This window comes from Colobus angolensis, unplaced genomic scaffold (assembly GCF_000951035.1).
Source record: "Colobus angolensis palliatus isolate OR3802 unplaced genomic scaffold, Cang.pa_1.0 Scaffold388, whole genome shotgun sequence".
NCBI classification, from domain to species: Eukaryota; Metazoa; Chordata; class Mammalia; order Primates; family Cercopithecidae; genus Colobus; species Colobus angolensis.
The window spans coordinates 2,051,191-2,071,543 of NW_012117243.1; the positions used below are offsets into that span (position 1 = coordinate 2,051,191).

Below are 20,353 nucleotides of genomic sequence, written 5' to 3' on the forward strand. Positions count from 1 at the left end.
TGTCTTTTCAAGAATGGTTTAGTGTCTACACATAGCCAAAGGCAGCGATATGAACTGGACAACTCTAGAAAGTAACAAGAAGTTTTTCCAACTCACCCTGGAGACTGGTCATTAACCTAAAGTGACTGAGTGCCAACTTACCAGTTGCTTACTTTGTACTTTGGAGCCACACTGGTACCTGAAACACAGGCATTCAGAACTAGCTAAGGGAGTCCATTTAGGGAATTGGACTGCCCAAGGTAGAGAGGTGCTACTACCCTTTGGGGAAAGTCTAGCTAGTAGATGATATTTTAAAAAATAAAATGGGCCAGGTGCCGTCTCTCACGCCTATAATTCCAGCACTTTGGGAGGCTGAGGTGGGTGGATCACTTGAGGTCAGGAGTTCGAGATCAGCCTGGCCAACATGGTGAAACCCTGTCTCTACAACAAATACAAAAATTGGGTGTGGTGGTGCATGCCTGTAGTCCCAACTACTTGGGAATATAAGGCAGGAGAATTGCTTGAACCCGGGAGGCGGAGGTTGCAGTGAGCCGAGATCGTGCCTTTGCACTCCAGCCTGGGAGATAGAATGAGACTCCATCTCAGTAAAAAATAAAATAAAAATAAAAAATAAAGCAAGAACAGCACAAGGCAGTATATAATGAGCTGTTCAGTTATGTAGCACATGCTGCAAATGCTGTTCAAAGTCAGGAAAGAGAAGTGTTTCTGAGCTGGTACAGTTAGTGCCTTTCCTTTAGTCCTGCACTTAGTCTGAGCAGTGTCTTGCTGTGAAATTGAAAAGGCCAACCTGTGAGTGGACACAGCTTGTGTGTGTCTGGCCAGTGGCCTGCAGCTGTAAGTGTAGCTGCCCCTCTCTCTTGGATTAGAGCCTTGTGCAGTGAATAATCTGACAACCATACAACATAACCACACTAACCCAGCTTCCTTCTCTGAGCTTCCTTCTCTGCCTCAGAGATTTAAGTGTTCAGATGGACATGTGAATAGCTCACAGAAGGATTTGCATAGATCCCTGGTATATACGTTTTGGAGGATACCTTTTAATTGTACCCATCTTTGTCCATGTCCTTCCTTTTGTTTTTGTTTTCCGATCTTTCCAACCATTTTTGGTATCTCCTAATGTGCCAGTCACAGTGCTGTGCACAAACTAAGTGCTTAGATAGGTATTAAATAAAGTATTTCACATACAATAACCCATAAATGATGAAGAGAATAATGTTAAAGGATATTTTACAACACTGGGAAATATGCATTCAGTTAACCTTAATGAGAAGGGGGACAGATGATACTTGTTGTAGATTGAGTACTACCAAGGTCATGTTTTTAGGGATTTCTTTGGTGCTTTTCTAAATACACAATTTAATGTTAACTTTATGGATGCTGTGTTTTCTCACCCAGATAAAATACTATGCTGCCATACACTTTGACTCTAAGCATCTCCTGCCTCAATCCTCAAACCACATCAGTTTCTTCCCACCCTGTAGTGTAGCACCTCAGCATAGTACATGTAGCTCTGCAGAGCTGGATATCTAGTTTGTATCATAACATTCAAACCAGACCACTTTGTAAATAACTGAAGCAAGAGCTTTGTTACTGGACAGCTGGATTTAAGGAAAAATAAAGTGTCCTTGTAGATGAAACTTAGCCTGGATTTACTTTTTTCATTTTCCAGCTCCTCTCCGTTATCAATTAGCAAGCAGGGAGCAAGTCATTTCCAGTACAATGGGTAGAGGAGTTGTGGTGGGTACAGTATGGAGAACATTAAAATCATGATACTTGGTTTTACTTTTTATTTTCTGTCTGAATTTTCATTCAGATTTTTGTGCCCCATATTGAAAAACAGAAAAGTGTTGGAAAAGCCAAAAAAAAAAAAAAAAAATTTACTCTAATTTTTCCAAAGGATGTCTTTGACCTACATGTGCTATACCCTGAGAGTTACCCAGAGCAGAGGCACCTCAGGTGAGAGGAGCACATGACACTGAGCCAGTCGAGGATTCTTCTGCTGGTTAATGCATTATGAGAAGGAGCTGGCCAGGGCAATTACATACAACCAGTTTAGGTCACATGAGACTCTGACAGTCTCAGAAAACTGAAGGGCAGGTATATAGATACATAAAAGTGTTCATGAATACTTATTACCTTCAGCTCATCCATTTTCCATGAAGATTTTCATTTAAGGGTAAAATTTCACAAAATCATGAACTGTATTTCTGTGATCAGATAAGATGTATTCTCTATATACCAGTGTCCATTATATCACATGGGCATTTTTACAGGCACAGTAATATTAAGGTCAGGATGTTTAGTGATTCCAGCAACAAAACTAAATATTAATACACGGAGTATGAAACAGATAATTCTGTCACATTGAAAGCGTATATCATCTGGTCCTCAGAACGCTGTCTAGTAGTTTTCCACTGTACTATATTTAACAGAGGCTTTTTATAAATACAATGATACCAATTAATAATTTTTCCACTTCTGGTGGGTGACCATGATAGATACTAGAACACATTATCAATTATATGAATGATGGTTTTATATTGCATGGGTGGAAATTGATCCTCCTGATTTTGTGTGGGATACTACTGAATACCCAGGATAGACTGCCTGTTAAACTGCATGTGGTCCTAACTTTTAAAATCATGTACGCCATCAATAAAAGTTATTTTGACTTTTATTAAAGTTCTGTGTGATGAAAATTTTTAATCCTTTGTGATATAAAACATTTTAATTTTTTTTAATTGATTAATCATTTGTGACACTTTAATCCAGTGGTCTGGTAATAAGTTCAGCTTAAGTCAGTACTTAACTTTGAATGCCTCATAAATAAAAGGACATCACATAAGATATGTAGTTATAAATGGAAAGAGTTACTAACTCTGCTTACTATATCATGATTCTTTTTCAGTCTTATTCACTATTTATGCAAAGGATTTTAATTGAAATTTTGCTAGTAAATGTCCATCTTCACTGATGTCAGCTGTTCTTTCAAACTAACTGAAAGATGTTGCATTATTCATGTTTAACAAATGAGTTAAAAACCCCACTGAAACTCTTTTTTTAAAGGACTTTTTCTCAGTTTTACAAGTTTACACATAGATGTGTGTGTGTGTGGTGGGTGGGGGGGAGTATAACACCTTAACAGTGGTTTTGACAGCAAAATCACACCACAATGGAAACATATTCAAATATCCATTTTCAAAATGCTTTTTTTGCAGCACAAGTTTTCTAGCAATTGCTTTCACACTCATTGTTGAAATGCTCTTTGGCCTTGAAGGGTTAGATGAAATATGTTCATACAAAAATCTCTGCCAGATAGGCTGCCACTTCAGCCCCTTGTCATGACAACAACAAAAAAGGTCAGCATATTTGGAAGACTACCATTTTGTAAAAGAAAAATGTGTTTTTAAGTTATCTTTAAGTTATTCAGGTCTTTCAAAGCATAAGAAATCTCTTATGTTTTAACAAAGATACTTAGTAATGACTCCTTAGAACTCCTGGACATGACCACATGTCCCTGTGATGACCACACAGGGACATCAGACAAGTCCTGACACACCATTGTTACTCTGAGCATTAAATATGACAAAACGTACGATCTTTGTCATCCTCAGATTATACACATAGGTTTTGATAGTTTCTCTCTGTGCCCCATACTTCAGATACTAAGGTCTCTACCAGTGTAGACCACTTTGGGGGGGCATTAAAAAATCTTGGCCAGGCCAACCACAGTGGCTCACACCTGTAATCCCAGCACTTTGAGAGACCAAGGCAGAAGGATGACTTGAGCCTGAGAATTCAAGACCAGCCTGGAAATCTAGATCTTGTCTCGACAAAAAAATTCAGAAATTAGCCATGGTGGCGTATGCTTGTAGTCCCAGCTACTCGGAAGGCTGAGATGGGAAGATCACCTGAACCCTGGAGATCAAGGCTGTAGTGAGCTATGATCATGCTGTGTACTCACTTCAGCCTGGGCAAAAGGGTAAGACCCTGTCTCAAAAAAAGAAAAAAAAGTTGGTCACGTCTCAGACCAATTAAATCATAATGTTCGATGGTGGGATCTAGACATCAGAGTCTTTTTTTTAAGCTCCCCAGGTTTTGCTGATGTTCAACCCAGTTTGAGAAGCACTGATCAGCACTTTCCAAACCTTAATCTGTACGCAGATCACCTGGGAATATTGTTAACCTGGAGATCCCTATACAGTGGATCTGTGGAGAGGCCTAGAGGTCTGCATTTCTTACAAGTTCTAAGGCGATGCAGAAACTGCTCATGGGTGGACCGCTTTGAGTCCGAGAGCTACGCCAGCCCTCCCCTCTGTTCTCTGATTCATTCTCTCGAACTCTCAAGGCTGCGGGTGGGCCACGAAGCTGCAGCTGTGTCGAGAGGAGCCTCAAGCTGCAGTCATTGCTGCTTCATGCCACAGGGAATTTTATTGTGAACACTAAATAACGTTTTTCTCATCTGTAAAAGCAGGATAGCAGTCAGATGTGTCCTTGGCTTTTCCACTTTATTTATTGAAGAAAGCAGGGAACATAGTATGGTTTTGGGCTCCTTATTGCGAGATGAGTTTAACACTGCTATGGAGAAGCCAGGAATTACTACTTGGCTGCCTCAAAAAAATGTTGAATTATAAGGATGTGAAGAAGAACAGTCAAAAAGATTATTGATAGCATTGATGGGAATTTATTTTTATTTTCAGATCTTTAAGCATTCGTACCTTTCACATAAGAATAAAAACTTTCAAATAAAGTAACACTTATGACTCTAAGGTATTACTTATATGTTGGGTTAGTATTCAGCCCCTACTATTGATAACACCATACCTGTGTTAAAATGTTTTAAAAAGTATAATAATATAGCTGCTTTCCCAAGTTCCATGAATGGCCCCAGCAGCTCTGGTCCCACCCCAGGACATCCTGGCCTTTTTGTGATCCAGCACCTAAAAGGCTGATGTGAGGCATGACAAGGAAAGTCCGGGGCCTTGCCCTGTTCTATTTGACCAGTACCAACACCATACCACTGGTTAAATATTTTAATTTCACTTTAGCCATGTTTGAATGTGTAATCATAAGCACAAGGCATCTCAGCCATTATATAATCCAATATTCCAGTTATAGAAGTCAACCCTTAACATATAAAGGTTAAGAGACTGGTCCTAGACCATAACAGAGGCTCCACCAGGCCTTCCAACTGCTTTGTCTGTCCTGTACTGGTCATTGTATCATCTTTTCCTCAGTCTTGTTAGATCACATTTCTGGACAAATATATAAGAGGGCAAGACAGCACAGCTTCAATGTAGAAATATTTATTGATCTAACATGAAAATTGTGTTAGACTGCAAGAAATATTAGACAGTCTCTGACCGAATTTACTGCATTGTTGGAAATCCTTTATGTACAAAACATGGTCAGTTGAATAGCAATGACAGGCACGATGTAGCTTGGTGCCTGACAATTGTGCTGTGAAGATTGTGAATGGCCCAAAAGAAAAAAATAATCAGGAAAGGCTTAATTACAGGAGGGTGGATAGGATTCTGGAAAGTCTGAGGCCCTACTACACATCCATTCTTCACCAGATCTATAGGTTAGCACTTCCTGTGCAATGTTTACTGGCAACCTACTCAGATTGTTTCTGCTTAAAAGTTTGAATATATTGCTTGAAATTGTCCTTTTTTACAAAAAAAATTTAATTGCTATATAATTCATCTATCTTAAATCTGTTATTAATGAATAGAAAATAGAATAATGTTTTCATGAAATGATAATTAACCCAGGTAAAGGATTCAGAAATTTCTGTGTATATATGCAGTGGTTTATCACCTCATACCACCATACCAGCTCTGTTTTCACTGCCCCTTCTTTTCTTTTCTTTTTGTTTTTTGGGGGGTGGGGGAGATGGAGCCTCACTCTGTCACCCAGGCTGGAGTGCAGTAGCGCCATCTCGGCTCACTGCAAGCTCCGTCTCCCAGGTTCATGCCATTCTCCTGCCTTAGCCTCCTGAGTAGCTGGGACTACAGATGCCTGCCACCACGCCGGCTAATTTTTTGTATTTTTAGTAGACACGGGGTTTGTTTTCTTTCTCCTGAATCTTCTGCCTTAGGTTAAAAGAGATGAATTTCTTCCTCTAACTCATATATTTTTTAACAAGAGATTGGTTTAATAAAAAATGTTGATGCTCTGGAAAGATTGATATTTCTACCAACAAGTGAAGGGAATTTTAAAATATTTAAAATGTACGTAAGTGGTGTTCCTAGAAATGAGAGAGAAGAATGAAGCAGTCATTATATACTATCCATATACACTCCTTGTTTGCAAACACAGAAGAGGTTAGTGAGAGGTTATCTTTCCTCTGAGAGGCAGTTTCTGTATAGGTTCCTCCGAGTGAAGATCAGAATCTTATCAGACACTGGCTGTAGCTCAGACGACACAGTAAAAAGGAAGTAGGGGCTAAATTTAGAAATTACATGAAAACGTTTCAAAAATAGATATATAGCTAAGAACACATAAAAGAGGCAATATGCATTTTTATCTTCTTGAAAAAACAATGCAAGTTGCTAAGTTTTTGGGTTTTTTTTTTTTTTGAGTTATTTAAACATGGATTTGGTTTGATTTCATGATCACTGCTGCATCTCCAATCACTTTAGCTTTTCATGGGAAGCTCATCAGAATTCAGCGGGAAGAGCATGCGTGGATATACTATCTGGTAAAGTCTTCATGCACATATATTTCCATATCTTAAACAAGGTTTTATTCAGGTTGTGGTCTTTGCCTGTTTTAAAAACTCAATGTTGAGTTGAATGCAATATAATGAAATTCGGCCTTTTCTGTAGAGAAAAAAAACTCGTTTCTATGTCACTTTAAGTCAACGTGCTTCCAGTTGCAAAACAGTTATGACTGTAAAATAGTCACTGTAATTATTATATGTAACCTGTATCTTGAGAATTTAAAATGGCATTTTCTTAAACTAATAGTGCTGCAGCATGTTGGTGAAAACCATAGAAATGATTATTTTTGTAACAGATGCCCAAAAGATCTTGCACTCAAAAGGGTTGTTTTACTGAATACAAAAAAAGGGTTGTGTGAGGACATTTCATTGTCATTCCTCCTGAGTCATATCTGACGTACAAACCAAGGATTGTTTCTGTTTACTGACCCATTAATGTGTGCCTATTACTATACTGTTTTGTATATATTATTACATTTAATCTTTACAACAGTGCTGTGACATAGTTATCATTACCTCATTGGAGGGATAAGGAAATTGAGGCTTGGAGAGATCCCAAAGCAAGGAAATGGGAACATGGTTTGATTCCATGTGTTTGACTCCAAAGCCGTAGACCCTTATCCATGTGCGTATGACCACCCTTGACAACCCAAACCATATGGTACCATTTGGCACTTAAGGCATGTCTTAGTTCCCTTGTTCAGATTTGTGTGTGTTGGAACTCATAGCACAAGCATCTAGGGCATAAATTAAAGGGCTGGTGGGGAAAGAACATCAGAAGATCCCAGGTGCACATTTTTTAATTGATTCTAACCAGGAAGCTGAGAAAATGCCCACTGGTAGGAGTCAGATTCAGCATAATTCTCAGTTCTATTGAGAGTTCATAAGCTTCCTCATCTCATGACACGACGACACCAGACTTATGGGGAGTTGGGCATGGGGGTAGGGTGCAAACTCATTATTTCAGGGTCAAGCAGGTAATGAGAAGCTGGCCAGGTTCTATTATTTGACACAGCATTGTTTGTTTTTGCATTATAGAACGTAGAATATTTTTCACCTTCATAAAAATTTATGTACTCTCTCATTATTCTTGACAATAGTGGGAAGCTATTGGCAGTCTTCTTAGCTACAGCCTCTTGCCCTCTTGGAATATGGTGCAGTGTTGCTGGGACTTCTAATCTGTCAAGAGAATTAGGACATCTGTTTTTTGGGTGTGTTTTTTGTTTTTGTTGTTTTTAATGCTAAAGCTTTCAATTTTAGATACTGACCCCTTTACAAAATTTTGCTGTATCAGGTAGATGTGCAGACCGTTATCTCACATTTAGGCCTCTTATATCTTGCTCAAGTCTTCCCCATGCATAGGTTGATCATAAGTCCTAGTTTGCCTGAGATACTTGTGTTTACACCTGTTGTCCCTGCCTCCCACCTGTTTAGCATTTATTCCAGTTTTTTTATTTTTTAATGAAGCATTCTTATTAATAGCTGCATTAAAATAATCCAGGATGTATTTAACAGACATCCACTTTGTATTTCTAGATTCTGCCTTTGCAATTAAACAGATTTCTCACTTTACACTTGGTTGAATCTGATATCCCTTCCCAGATGCATTGTAACTGCATCTCTCTTTCAAAGACAGTATGTGGGCATTCCTGCTAATATGGAGTAAGCTGGGACAAAAGTGACTAGGGACAGCCAAACTCTTCCAGTACTTGTATTAGTCAGTCATGCCATGGTCTGGTGTGTAGGCTGCCAGGTCCATGAAGACACCACACTTCTGTGAGTAGGGTCAGTGGGCAGTTGCTAGTTATATGTGAAATGTGTGTGGAAAATGAAGGCTGAAGCAGTCTTACTGTGGAGGTGTGAAAGATTTTGCTTTATCATTTACTGTTTGATGTAAATCTGTTTTATTGTTTCATAATGCTTTTATTTTGGAACAGATCTTTTTGGCCATTATTTTTTTTCAAAACTTGAAAATGTGTGTTTAAGAAAAAATTAAGTACTGTATTTTTGTTTCTCAAGAAAGTCGATAATGTGTAATTCATATAAAATTATTTATCAATACTTAACATCCACCATTGTAGCCATGAATATAATCAACCACACAAAATACAAAAGACACAAATCTTCGGAAAGAGTATCAACATCTACTTCAAGAGTTTGCTGTTATTTTCAGAACACTGTGCCCAAAGATGACGTTTTAGCTTGTGCAGCAGCAGAGAATGCATTTTTATATCACTTTGAGAAGCATGACTTTTCTTTTAGATCAAATGACTTTCTTTCCAAGTTAATTTAGCTCATTGTTTTCCAGGTTTTCTTATGCGTGTACAAAAAAATGAAGCAATAGCAATTAATCTGTTAATTCTCTTAGCAGAAGAAAAACTTTGCAGGTAATTGATGGTTTGGTTTTTTTCTTCATTAATTCTTGAAATCAAGATGAAGCTTTTAGAAGTTCATGCTGATAAAGTGAAATATCCAACATGGTTTTGATTGCTATAGTAAATGCTTTTTGCTTCTTTAAAAAATTTTAAAAGTCAGTGTTCAAAGTAATGTATTTTGTGGTAATGATATGAGTGTAGTTTTTCATGGAGCATAGTGTCATGGTAAAATACTGTATGTATTAAATTAATAAACCAATGGACCAGAAATATTCTTAGAATAGTTATGGCTCACGTCAGTCACAGTTGTATCCAAACAAGCTGCAATAATCTATTTATGAGTTTCATCTCCTAAATGTATTTGTGAAATAATAGTATTCTGAACTAATACCAAAAGATAGTTCTATGAAAATATTAGAATGGAAATATTTATGTCTTTCCATTTGAAAAACATAATAGAGTGAGATTACTTACCATTCAACAGACCTTGTTCAAAGCTTACCAAGTATCTTAGCCAACAAGAGAGACCATTTCTGAATTTAAACTATTAAGGTCTACCAACAAGAGCATGATTGAAAATGTTAACAGTGACCTAAAATGGTTAAAGCAATTTTTAAGAATGTTACACATAATTCTATGAAATAGTTAAATATATGTCAATATTGAAAAAATATAGTTATCTGAAGGATGTTAGGGACATGATATTAGAAAGAGATATGGCTAAGAACATGACTACAGTACATGAAGTACATAAAGTACAAGAAAAATATTTCTGCTCATTTTTTACTTTAAAGTCTACATTGATATATCAAAAGTTTATATTTTAGGAAGAATTTTATATTTGAAAAAAAATTTTTAATGCACACACTTCCTTGAATAATACCAATGTAATAACACAGATTTGCCAGTCAATAAATACTTTAAAGACATACAACATTGTTACGGTTTGGCTCTGTGTCCCCACCCAAATCTCATCTTAAATTGTAATCCCCACTTGTCGGGGGAAGGGCCTCGTGGGAGGTGATTGGATTGTGGGGACAGATTTCCCCTTTGCTGTTCTCATGATAGTATAGTGAGTGAGTTCTCACGAGATCTGATCGTTTAAAAGTGTGTGGCACCTCCCACTTCTCTCTCTCTCTCCTGCTCCACCATGGTAAGACGTGCTTGCTTCCCCCTCACCCTCCACCATGATTGTAAGTTTCCTGAGGCCTCCCATTCATGCTTCCTATACAGCCTGCAGAACTGTGAGTCAGTTAACCTCTTTTCTTCATAAATTATCCAGTCTCAGGTAGTTCTTAATAGCAGTTCTTTATAGAACAGGCTGATACAAACATTAACTATTTTGGTAGCTTTTTTATACTCAAAAGTGTGTAGTAGACTAGAACTATTTTATTATACTCTCAATGGAAAGTTAACAGTTTCTCAACACTGGTCCAGGTAACTTTTTACACTTCTTATCTATAATATTTTCAAACTTTGGGTCTTTATTTAAAGTGACAAATTATATAATTTGTTACCAAAAAACCATGCCTTGTAGGATGTGAGTTATTTTCCTTCCCTTCTTCCTACTTAAATTCTAGGCCAGGTGTGGTGCCTGTAATGCCAGCACTTTGCAAGGCCGAGGCAGATGGATCACGAGGTCAGGAGATCGAGACCATCCTGGCTAACATGGTGAAACCCTATCTCTACTAAAAATAAAAAAATTAGCCTGGCATTGTGGTGGGCACCTGTAGTCCCAGCTACTCAGGAAGCTGAGGCAGGAGAATGGCATGAACTCAGGAGGCAGAGCTTGCAGTGAGCCGAGATAATGCCACTGCACTCCAGCCTGGGTGACAGAGCGAGACTGTCTCAAAAAAAAAAAAAAAATTCTGACTGCTTCATTACTCTTTTTCATAGGATAAAGAGGTATTGCTTTTGTTTCTTTCTCTGTTTTTGTTAATAGAACAGTTTCTTGCTCGTTAAAGGGGCATTTAAGCAAGGTATTTTAAAAGCTCCATTCCTTCCCCAAGATTCTGGGAAAGTGAGCCTTTCACTTTCAGTTTTTCCTAACACAGTTTCTTGAATGTCTGAAGCTTCAGTGGTCAGATTTCACATGGGATGTTCCAGAAGGATATTTCCTGTGTAAGACTCTGAAATTCTTGGGAGCATTTGGGCCTTTTTTTAATCGAAGAGCTTGTTCTTTTTATTGTTTCACCTGTCTGAATTCTACCAACTGAACAGGGAAATCTTCATTATCTGTTTTTCCTGTTGTCAAATAAAATAAAATTCCAAACCAGCAGCAACATACTCCTCTGGTTAATAAGATTGCAGGAGCACAGACATTACAAAAGACTAAAATGATTAGGCTTTTTCTGAGATGTAATATCAGGAAATGAACCACATAACATTATGTGATCTCAGAAATGAAGATGATATGAATCTATAAAGCAGGCATTTACCTGTTATGCCAAAATGGGGAGAAATCAGTCAATCAGTTGTTTCATTTGTGTAAAATCAACCTATAGTTGGTTGTTAGGAGTCTCAGTCTCTAGTCAGTGTTTTCAAAACATGATTTAATACACCACCAGTCTCATCAACAGATCTGGAGGCAAAAAAAGCTTCCATGGTCAAACAAGTTTGGAAAATCCAATAATATCCCCAATGCTAGGCTCATGGATTTATAGCGCCTTTCTAGGTAAGGGCCATTGCCTTATTGTAACTCCTGTGTTCTGCAGCACAGACATCTGTTTGACTGTTTATAACCATTATTCTCCCCATTCTCTTACTTTGGCTTCAGAACCCATTTGTCAAATAAATAACTATTAACATTCCAATTAATTTTCCATTAACATAATGTTCCTCAAATACTCTTTGAAAGTAGCCATACAGACCATACCCTAATTGTTTTGAATTTTAATGAATATGCATATCTTTAATCTCTCCTCAATTTTTTAAAATCAACTGTGACTTTGTATAAACTCTGTGAAGATAAACTAGTTTTTTTGGTGATATTAATAATGCGCGCGCGCACACACACACACAACACCCATACTAGGATACTACAGCATCATAATTATGAAGATAATAGTAGAACTTCAGAGAGTGCAAAATTTTACATTGTACCCCAAGATTTTATAGACCTGAAGGCAATATTCTTTGTAATGGGATCATGTAATTATATCAGTCAACATACTCTGGAAGTGTTTGATGTAGGTTTTGTCTTGCTGCATCAAGCATCTGACCTACAATGTCATTGATACTGATAATTATGACGTTACAGACAAACATGAAAAGGAAAATGTTAAAGAACCAAATAGAAGAATATTTACACGGAAAATGGTAGTGGTAGGGCCAAGAAAGAGATTGAGTTCTCTGAAAAGAAATTTTAAACAGTAAAGGAGGAGTATTTCCTCTACCCAAGAAGGAATCCCCATTCTATGTTAGAATGCGCAAATAAAGTCTATAGGCCAGCGAAACCAAAAGGAGAATTACAGTTCCAGCAAATATTTTTTGGGAAAGACGATAGTCTTTGATTGCCTTGGTGACCATAATGAAGATTAAAAATAAAAATCTAATGATAGAAGAACAAACTTAATAATGAGTTAATAAATCAATTTGTGAAGTCTTAAAGAAAGGATATGTGGCAGTTTAATAAACTTTCTTTAACATTGTAATCTAGAACATTGTATTTAACATACATTCTCTATTGGTGTCTTGTATATTGCCTAACACGTGAGTGATAAATATTTGTTGAAATAGTTTATTATTAATGGTACTTTTGAGATACCACAATATTTCATAGTAATTATAATATTTGTACTAGGCATTTTAGAAACATCTCTTTTACTTTTCCTAACAGCCCTACAACAAATTGTTCCATCTTATAGATGAGGAAACTGAGGTTCAGGAAGGTTGAGTGACTTGTCTAAAGACACAGGGCTGGTACATGACAGAGTTATTATTGAAACCTGATTTGGTGTCAGGCTGTTGTTCAAGTTTCTTCGTCTTTGCTACTGTGGTTCCCAGAATTACTAATTTGAGATTCAGTAGTCTCCATCTAATGCCAAGTTTAAGAAGGATGTGGAAGTTTAGCAAAGAAGAAACAGTGGATCCTTACCACTTAAAGACTCCACACAGAAGATCTTTCATTTTCATGAGGGGCTTCAAAAGGCTGTGTCATGTAGTAATTTCTAATTTTGCTGAGCCACATGTTGAATCATAAATGTGGAGAGGCTGTTTTATGGGAGTGAGTCACTCACAATGAGAACCCAGCCAGCAGCAGTTCAGTATGACTTTGCTGTTCTTTGTCATTTATGCAGTAATGCTCAGAAAAAGATACAGCAACAACTGTCACTCTGCATATGATGTGCCTGAAAGAAGGTCAGCTGTTCAGGTTCTAATGAAGTCAGAAAATGTGAAACAGTCTGATAAATACAGTTCATGCCCAAGTTTTCTGCAGGAGATTTTATGCTAAGCAGTATTTGCAAATTTGAAAACTCAGAGATCTATTATTATCCAATAAGGCCCTCCAGAGTGTAATTTCACATTTGAGCAAATTTAGGCTTGAATGACTTTCCCAGTGTCACAAGAATCTAGTAGGTATTTGTACCATGGTTTCTATTTTTTGTACTATTTTGTACTATTTTTCCTTTTTTTTTTTTTTTGCATTTTAAATGACTAGTAGCCTCAGGTGTCTGGCTCTTCCTTCAAGTATTTTATATGTGTTCTGTAATTTAACCCTTTAAAATAAGTGCTATTATTACATTCATTTAATGAGTTATGAGAGGGAGGTAATTAGGAAGCAGAGGTTGAGGATGTTAAATAACTTGTACAAGATCACAGTCAGCTAGTACTGGTGGAAGTGGATTTACAACACAGTCAGTCTTGTCTCAGCATCCATCATTTCACTCTGTACTTCCTTTGAGCAGAAGAAAACAAAACCAAAAAGGCTGAGGGTTGTTTTTTTTTTCACAGTTCATTTAGGAGTTTGTGATTTTTTTCTTTAGAGTCAAATGCCAAAAGGAAATAAGCACTTAGAAAAAAAGTAGGAAGATGTGTGCTGCAGTTCAGAATTGAGATGAACTCTGATGCTGGCTTGTACTTTTTCTGATGTTGAGGTCCTCTGTGTGTGTTGGGCATCCCTTCAGACAGAGCGGGCCTAATAAGCTGGATATTTGTGTCTAAGAGCTTCCGCAAATGTGGAAGTTACCATTTGGCTTTCTACTTCTGGGTAGGTGTGACATTCCAGTCTAAAGCCGCCTTCAAGCTGTTAATGAGATTTTGAAAATTCTTCCAAAGTGACTATGAGATCTTTTTCATTTCACCTAAAGGCTTGGCCCGCTGTGGGCAGGGTAAGACCCACTGTGGTAGGACCTCAGTTCCTCCTTCCCTTTGCAGAAGCAAACATGGAAACATCAACATATCTAAGATTTACTTGAATTTTATGACGACTGAATTCTGAAAACAAGACATTACCACATTGGCATATCTTGCGGTTTCCATGTGGTCTTTCCCTGGAATTCTGCCAGAGTTCCTGAGAGTAGCTACTTAGTTCTCACAATGTTCCCTCTAAGCCTTGCCACCAGCTTGCTAAGAATTCTGAAAGCTAGCATTCATCGTTAAATATTTCCACCCAGTATATTTTAATTGTAACTTAAAATGAAATAGAATTATATTTTACATTTTGTTTATGTGATTCATTAAATCATACTAGGTTTTTTTTTTTTTTTTTTTTGTAGAGATGGTATTTCTCTCTGTTACCTAGGCTGGAATGCAGTGGCGTGATCATAGCTCACTGTAACCTTGAACTCCTGGGCTCAAGTGATCCTGCTGCCTTAGCCTCCCAAGTAGCTGGGACTACAGGCACATACCACCACGCTCGGCTAATTTTTGTATTTTTAATAGAGATGGGGTCTTGCCGTGTTGCCCAGGCTGGTCTTGAACTCCTGGCCTCAAGTGATCCTTCTGCCTCAGCCTTCCAAAGTGCTAGGATTACAGGCATGAGCCAGCACAGCTGGCCCTCCCTTGCTTTTCTGTGCACAATGTTCAAAATAAACAGGATAGTCTATTGTAATTGACTTGTTATTTGTAATATTTGAGTTGAGTTTTTTCCTTTTCATCATTGTCTTTTTCATTAATAATTGTTTAATTTAGCATAACTACTTATAATTTTTACTACTCTTTCACATTTGACATTTGGACAAATAGAAAAAAGGGTCTAATTTATCTTCCTACTCTAATGTACTAAAAAATACTGTTTCCACATACAGAATTTTTTTTTTTTTTAAACAAGAAATTGAGAGTATTGCCTTTCTATTGGGAACGTTTATATGCACAATTAAAAAAATCTGTATGTATTTTGTAAAATGCTGTCATACTTTTAAATAACTTAGAGAATCTGAGACGAAAGCTCTTACATAAATGCAAATTATGGTTGATTATATTTGAATGTCATTTTCCAAAACAGCAAGGATGGAATGAAATAACAAAGCTTAGGAGGCAGTAAAAGTGACTTAGAAATTCCAACCTGGGTGAAGGCAACATGGTGATTGCTCTGTTTTTGAGGGCGATATTCTCTCTTAGTTTTGATGGAGGTTGACTTCTGAGTAATGGGTTTATAGCAGAGACAAAAGTTTATAGTGTAGAGGTTAATTTGAATTCAGAGTCAATATGAAACTTTCTCACAAGACAATTTTTTTTTTTCAGTCAAAAGAAGGTAGCCTCTTTTAACTGTTAACAGCGGTCACAGTTTTTAAAAAGTGCCATGTTTATTTTGTCCATGCTGCTTTTCCTTGGAGGAGTCATTCATCTTCATCTTCACCCGTCAGCTAAATCCTGTCTTCTCTCTGACACCTCGTTTGACCTCCTCAGTCCATACACAGTTGCACTTACACCACCCCCCTGCAGCATCGCTCATGTGCATATGTAACTGCATTCTGTCCTGTATTGTGTGATACAGTTATTGTGTGATATAGTAAGTTCATGTTTTGCTCAGTGGTACTGGGTGCTCCCAGAGGGATAGTGTCTTAACATTTTGGTGCTCTATGCATTGTAGATGTATTCATTATATATTTACAATCATACAGCTTATGGCTAGATGAGCTCTTTGGTGATTTGGTTCAATTGCCTTTTCTTATGAACACAGAAAATTAAGTTATAAAGAGGAAAAGTAGTTTCTCCTAAAGGTTATGACCAGTGTTATGGGTAAAGCCAGAATTAGAAGTTAGAATTCCTAATTTCTAGCATAGTTCAGTTCTTCCCTCCCTCCCTTCCTCCCTTCCTCCCTCCCTTCCTCTCTCCCTTTCCCTCTTTCCCTTCCTTCCTTCTTTCCTTCTTTCCTTCCAACCAACCAACAAATATTTGTGGAACATCTACCACTTGCCAGGCACCTTGCTAGGCCCTGATTATGCGGTGTTGAGCCTGTCTTGGAACTTGGAACTTGAACCATGATTAAAGAGAAAGACAAGTTGAGCACAGCAGTGGGGATTCATTGAGGGGCCAGCGATGCTCTGTTTTCAAAGGGAGAGTCTCAGAGGGGAACGATAATGGAGGTGGGCCCCACCTGTCGTGGGATTCAGGAACAGGACTCCAGGCTGGTAAGATCGTAGGTGGGGTAACATGGAAGATTGCCTACACAGGGACTCAGGACAGAAAGCAGCTACAGGGATTCATTTTCCAAAATCAGAATACCAGCAAGCGCTAGGGCTTCTCAGTTACTAGATCCAATTGTCACAGAACAGAACAAATAAGAAAGGTGATTTCTTCAGTCTCAGTGTGTTGAGCTTCCTAAAACCTTAAGTCAAGATTAGTCTATTGGCATGGGGCCGTTCCCACACAAGAGAAGAGAAGGAAGGTAAAGATTGGGAACCAGACAGGGCCTAACTGGATTACGTTTATTAACATTCTGTCTGCTTAATATTCTGTGAAATGAATAGTTTGGCCATGATGTCATCATGATAGCCATTCACTAACCTTGTTTAGAAGTTTGTATTTCTGCACAAAATCAGTACTGTTTCAGTAATTATCAACCGTCTGCCTCCAGTGTCCAACACAATTAGTTATTTGTGTTTAGTTTCATATTTCTGTATGTATACTTTGTGTATATATATTGCATTCCATAAACCCTAGTTTAATTTTGATTGTTAGGCAGTGGTGTATTCCGGCTAATTTGAGGGTTGACCATAAAATATTTTCATTGCAATCTTAGTTAAAAATTTTTTAATCTCTTTATCTTCTTCCTGCTAAATGAATATAACCAAGTTCTTTTACATTGTTAAAAGATTGATGGGGGTACTCAATCTGATAATGTAGATAAGACAGATGAAAAACAAATATTTTGAAAGTTTGGGTGCATAAGAGTGGAGAGGTAATTGTCATTGTTGTCCAGATTAAATTACTACTCTTAATTGTTCTTCTAATGGTTTTACACACTATTCTAAAAGTGAACTAGAGAAGCTAATCCTGATTAGTTTAGGATTCTGATTGAGTTTCTGCTTAGACATACAACACCCATAAGCTGGCTATATTATATGTTAGATTATAATAAACTATAAACATAGAGGAATAATTACTCCTGCCTCCTTTTCTTTTAGGATTATGATAATATGTAAAAATAGTGGTATGTGTAAGCATAACTTTCTCATTGTTCTGATGGGAGAGCTGAATATGCGACCTTCCTCTAGTTTCCTCTAATCAAATCTAAGTAACGTCAAAGTTTACTCTAGAGGGAAAGATTTGGGACTGAGTTCTCGCTAAGAAAAACAAAATATATGAAACATGACTTTATTTTAAACCAGTTTAAAGACCAGTATATGAAGGAAGATGTTATCTGAATTGTATGTAATGTAATATGCAAAGCAAAAGCAAAGAAAATTTGGAAAGTAGTAGATTATTAAAATTGCTCTTTTTTTTTATTTAAACAGGCTCATGCACAATTAGTTCGAGAAGTTGATGTGGAGAAGGTGTCTGCTTTTGAGAATCCATATGTAGATGCAATAAAGAGTTTATGGAATGATCCTGGAATCCAGGAATGCTATGATAGACGACGAGAATATCAATTATCTGACTCTACCAAATAGTGAGTATCTTTCCAGGAGGCCCTATGGATTTTTCTCTTTACTTCCATGTGGAGGTTTTGTGATTATCATAACTTCTTTATTCTGTCCTGTGTATGTCATACACGATTCAAACTTCAAAAGTTAGGGAGCACAGATACTGAACTTATGCCAACCTCATAAATCTAAATTAGATTATCAGGGACTAGGATCATGAGTCAGGGAGAATATTTCTTTTACTGTTTTCTGTTTGAAAAACAAACTGAAGACTCTAGGAATCTGATTTCACCAACCTATCTCCTCCCCCAAATTGCAAACTAGCAATTCTCACATATGCCATTGTGATTTGAAATCTTGTAATAATAATTTTTGATACAAAATCCAATCTTATTCATGTGCTAGAAAACACCTACACACATTAGCAACTGCAAACAAAAAATATGTTTGATTATGGCTTCTTAAAACATCAGACTTCCTGGTTTCCAGTTTTCAGATCCAGAACTTGACTGCTTTCTGGGAACCACTATTATGTTGATGGATAGGTTTTCCTTTGCATGAAAATTGCATGTGAGTCTAATTTCTAATTCCAGAATTATTTTGTGAGCTGTCATTCAAACTCATTTCCTGGGAAAGATTTGCATCCTAGAAATCTGTTACTTCTCTGCAATAAATCTCACCTAACAGAAAGGAAGTAAAGATTTGGCAATCATTGGATTAATGTGATCGATGTAGTCGGCAATGTAGATAACCAGGCACCTGAATAGCGAGTTTTCTTTTGGTAGTATTTAGCCAGGTTTCTGTCTACATTAGTTATGTTAATACAGCATCTGCCTCTTGTTTTTTGGTTCTGGGCAGACAGAAGAATGGGTAGAAAATAATCATCAGCCTTATGCCAGTTCATATGATAAAGTGATCCACTGGATGAGAGCGGGCCCATGGGGAAAATAAGAGGCCCTGATAGGCTGCTTGACATCACTCAGAAGTGCATGGAAGATTCTGAGAGCTATATGACTGTTTTTTTCAGTGAAATTGTCATGCTTTTACTCTTAATTCCAGGCATTTATATAAGATATGATTCACATCAGCCACAGAAAAGTTGCCTGATCAAACTATTTCTTGTATTCTTATGGTAAATTTGAATTATGCCGTTCTGAAGTGTGGCACAATGCTCATGAGCACTGTATTTGGAGTAGTTAGTATTTTAACTAGCATTAACCCCCTTGCGAGCCTCTGAAATGTGTGCTTTCTTCATTCTTCCTTTCATCGTCCTTCCACACCTTCATATAGTTCTTCTCATTTCTGGTCTTTCTCTTCTGCTTTCCTGCCTGCCTGCCTTCCGTTCGGCTCTTCTCCCTCCCTCTGTCCTTTGTCCCTTTGTTCCTTCCTCCTGGACTCCCACTGTATAAGTTTCAGTGAGTACAGAGATGAAAAAGATGCATTCAGCTCTTGTCTGTTCTAAATTCTGCCGCCTCAACCTTTGACCAACTGTCGTTTTTACTCCTGCCCCCTCTGTCCTTCTGTTTCTTTTGCCATTTCAAATTCCATCTATCTCCCCATGTTGCTGCTGTGCCTCATCCATCATTCCCTGTTCCCATTCATTGTGTCTCTCCTGTCTGCTTAATTTACCCTCCACCCTCAGCTCTGAATCTCTCTGGCTCTCTCTTTTAACTCCTCTCTGTTTCTCACTTTGCTACTGTGATGTCTTGCCCTAGCCTTTAAGACTAACTCATCCTCCATTATAAAGTTACATTTACTGATAAATTCTTCACCTTGCATCATTTTTCTTCTAACTTCTATCTTTTAACTTTTAGTTTCAGTCTTATCTTTTCCCCTCCCTACCTGTTGTATTCTTTACCTGTCATCTGTAACTGTTCTCCCTACAGAGAGTCCGCTACTGGGCCGTCAGAGCCCCCCAAGTTACATTTACTGATAAATTCTTCACCTTGCATCATTTTTCCTCTAAGCTCTATCTTTTTAGTTTCAGTCGTATCTCCTCCCCTCCCTACCTGGTCTACTCTTTAGCTGTCGTCTGTAACTGTTCTCCCTACAGAGAGTCCTGCTACTGGGCAGTCAGAGGCCCCTAGTATCTAGTAATTATGTGCTTACTAGGGTTACATCTACCCCCTTAGGGTTTGCCTCCTCCTCCTGGGATGGACCTTCTGAGAGAGTCCTCTTTGCACCTAGGACACCTGTATTGGACTATGGATATGTTGAGACAAGAC

The 20,353-nt window shown here is 37.6% G+C and overlaps 1 protein-coding gene across 1 annotated transcript in view; it reads left to right on the forward strand.

Moving 5' to 3' along the window:
• The window catches only part of GNAQ (guanine nucleotide binding protein (G protein), q polypeptide), a 324,241-nt gene that overhangs the window by 202,540 nt on the left and 101,348 nt on the right, over window positions 1–20,353 (forward strand). Inside the window, exon 3 of the mRNA XM_011954639.1 lies at window positions 18,000–18,154. Within this exon, the coding sequence (XP_011810029.1) occupies window positions 18,000–18,154 (155 nt within the window). The remainder of the gene's footprint in view (window positions 1–17,999; window positions 18,155–20,353) is intronic.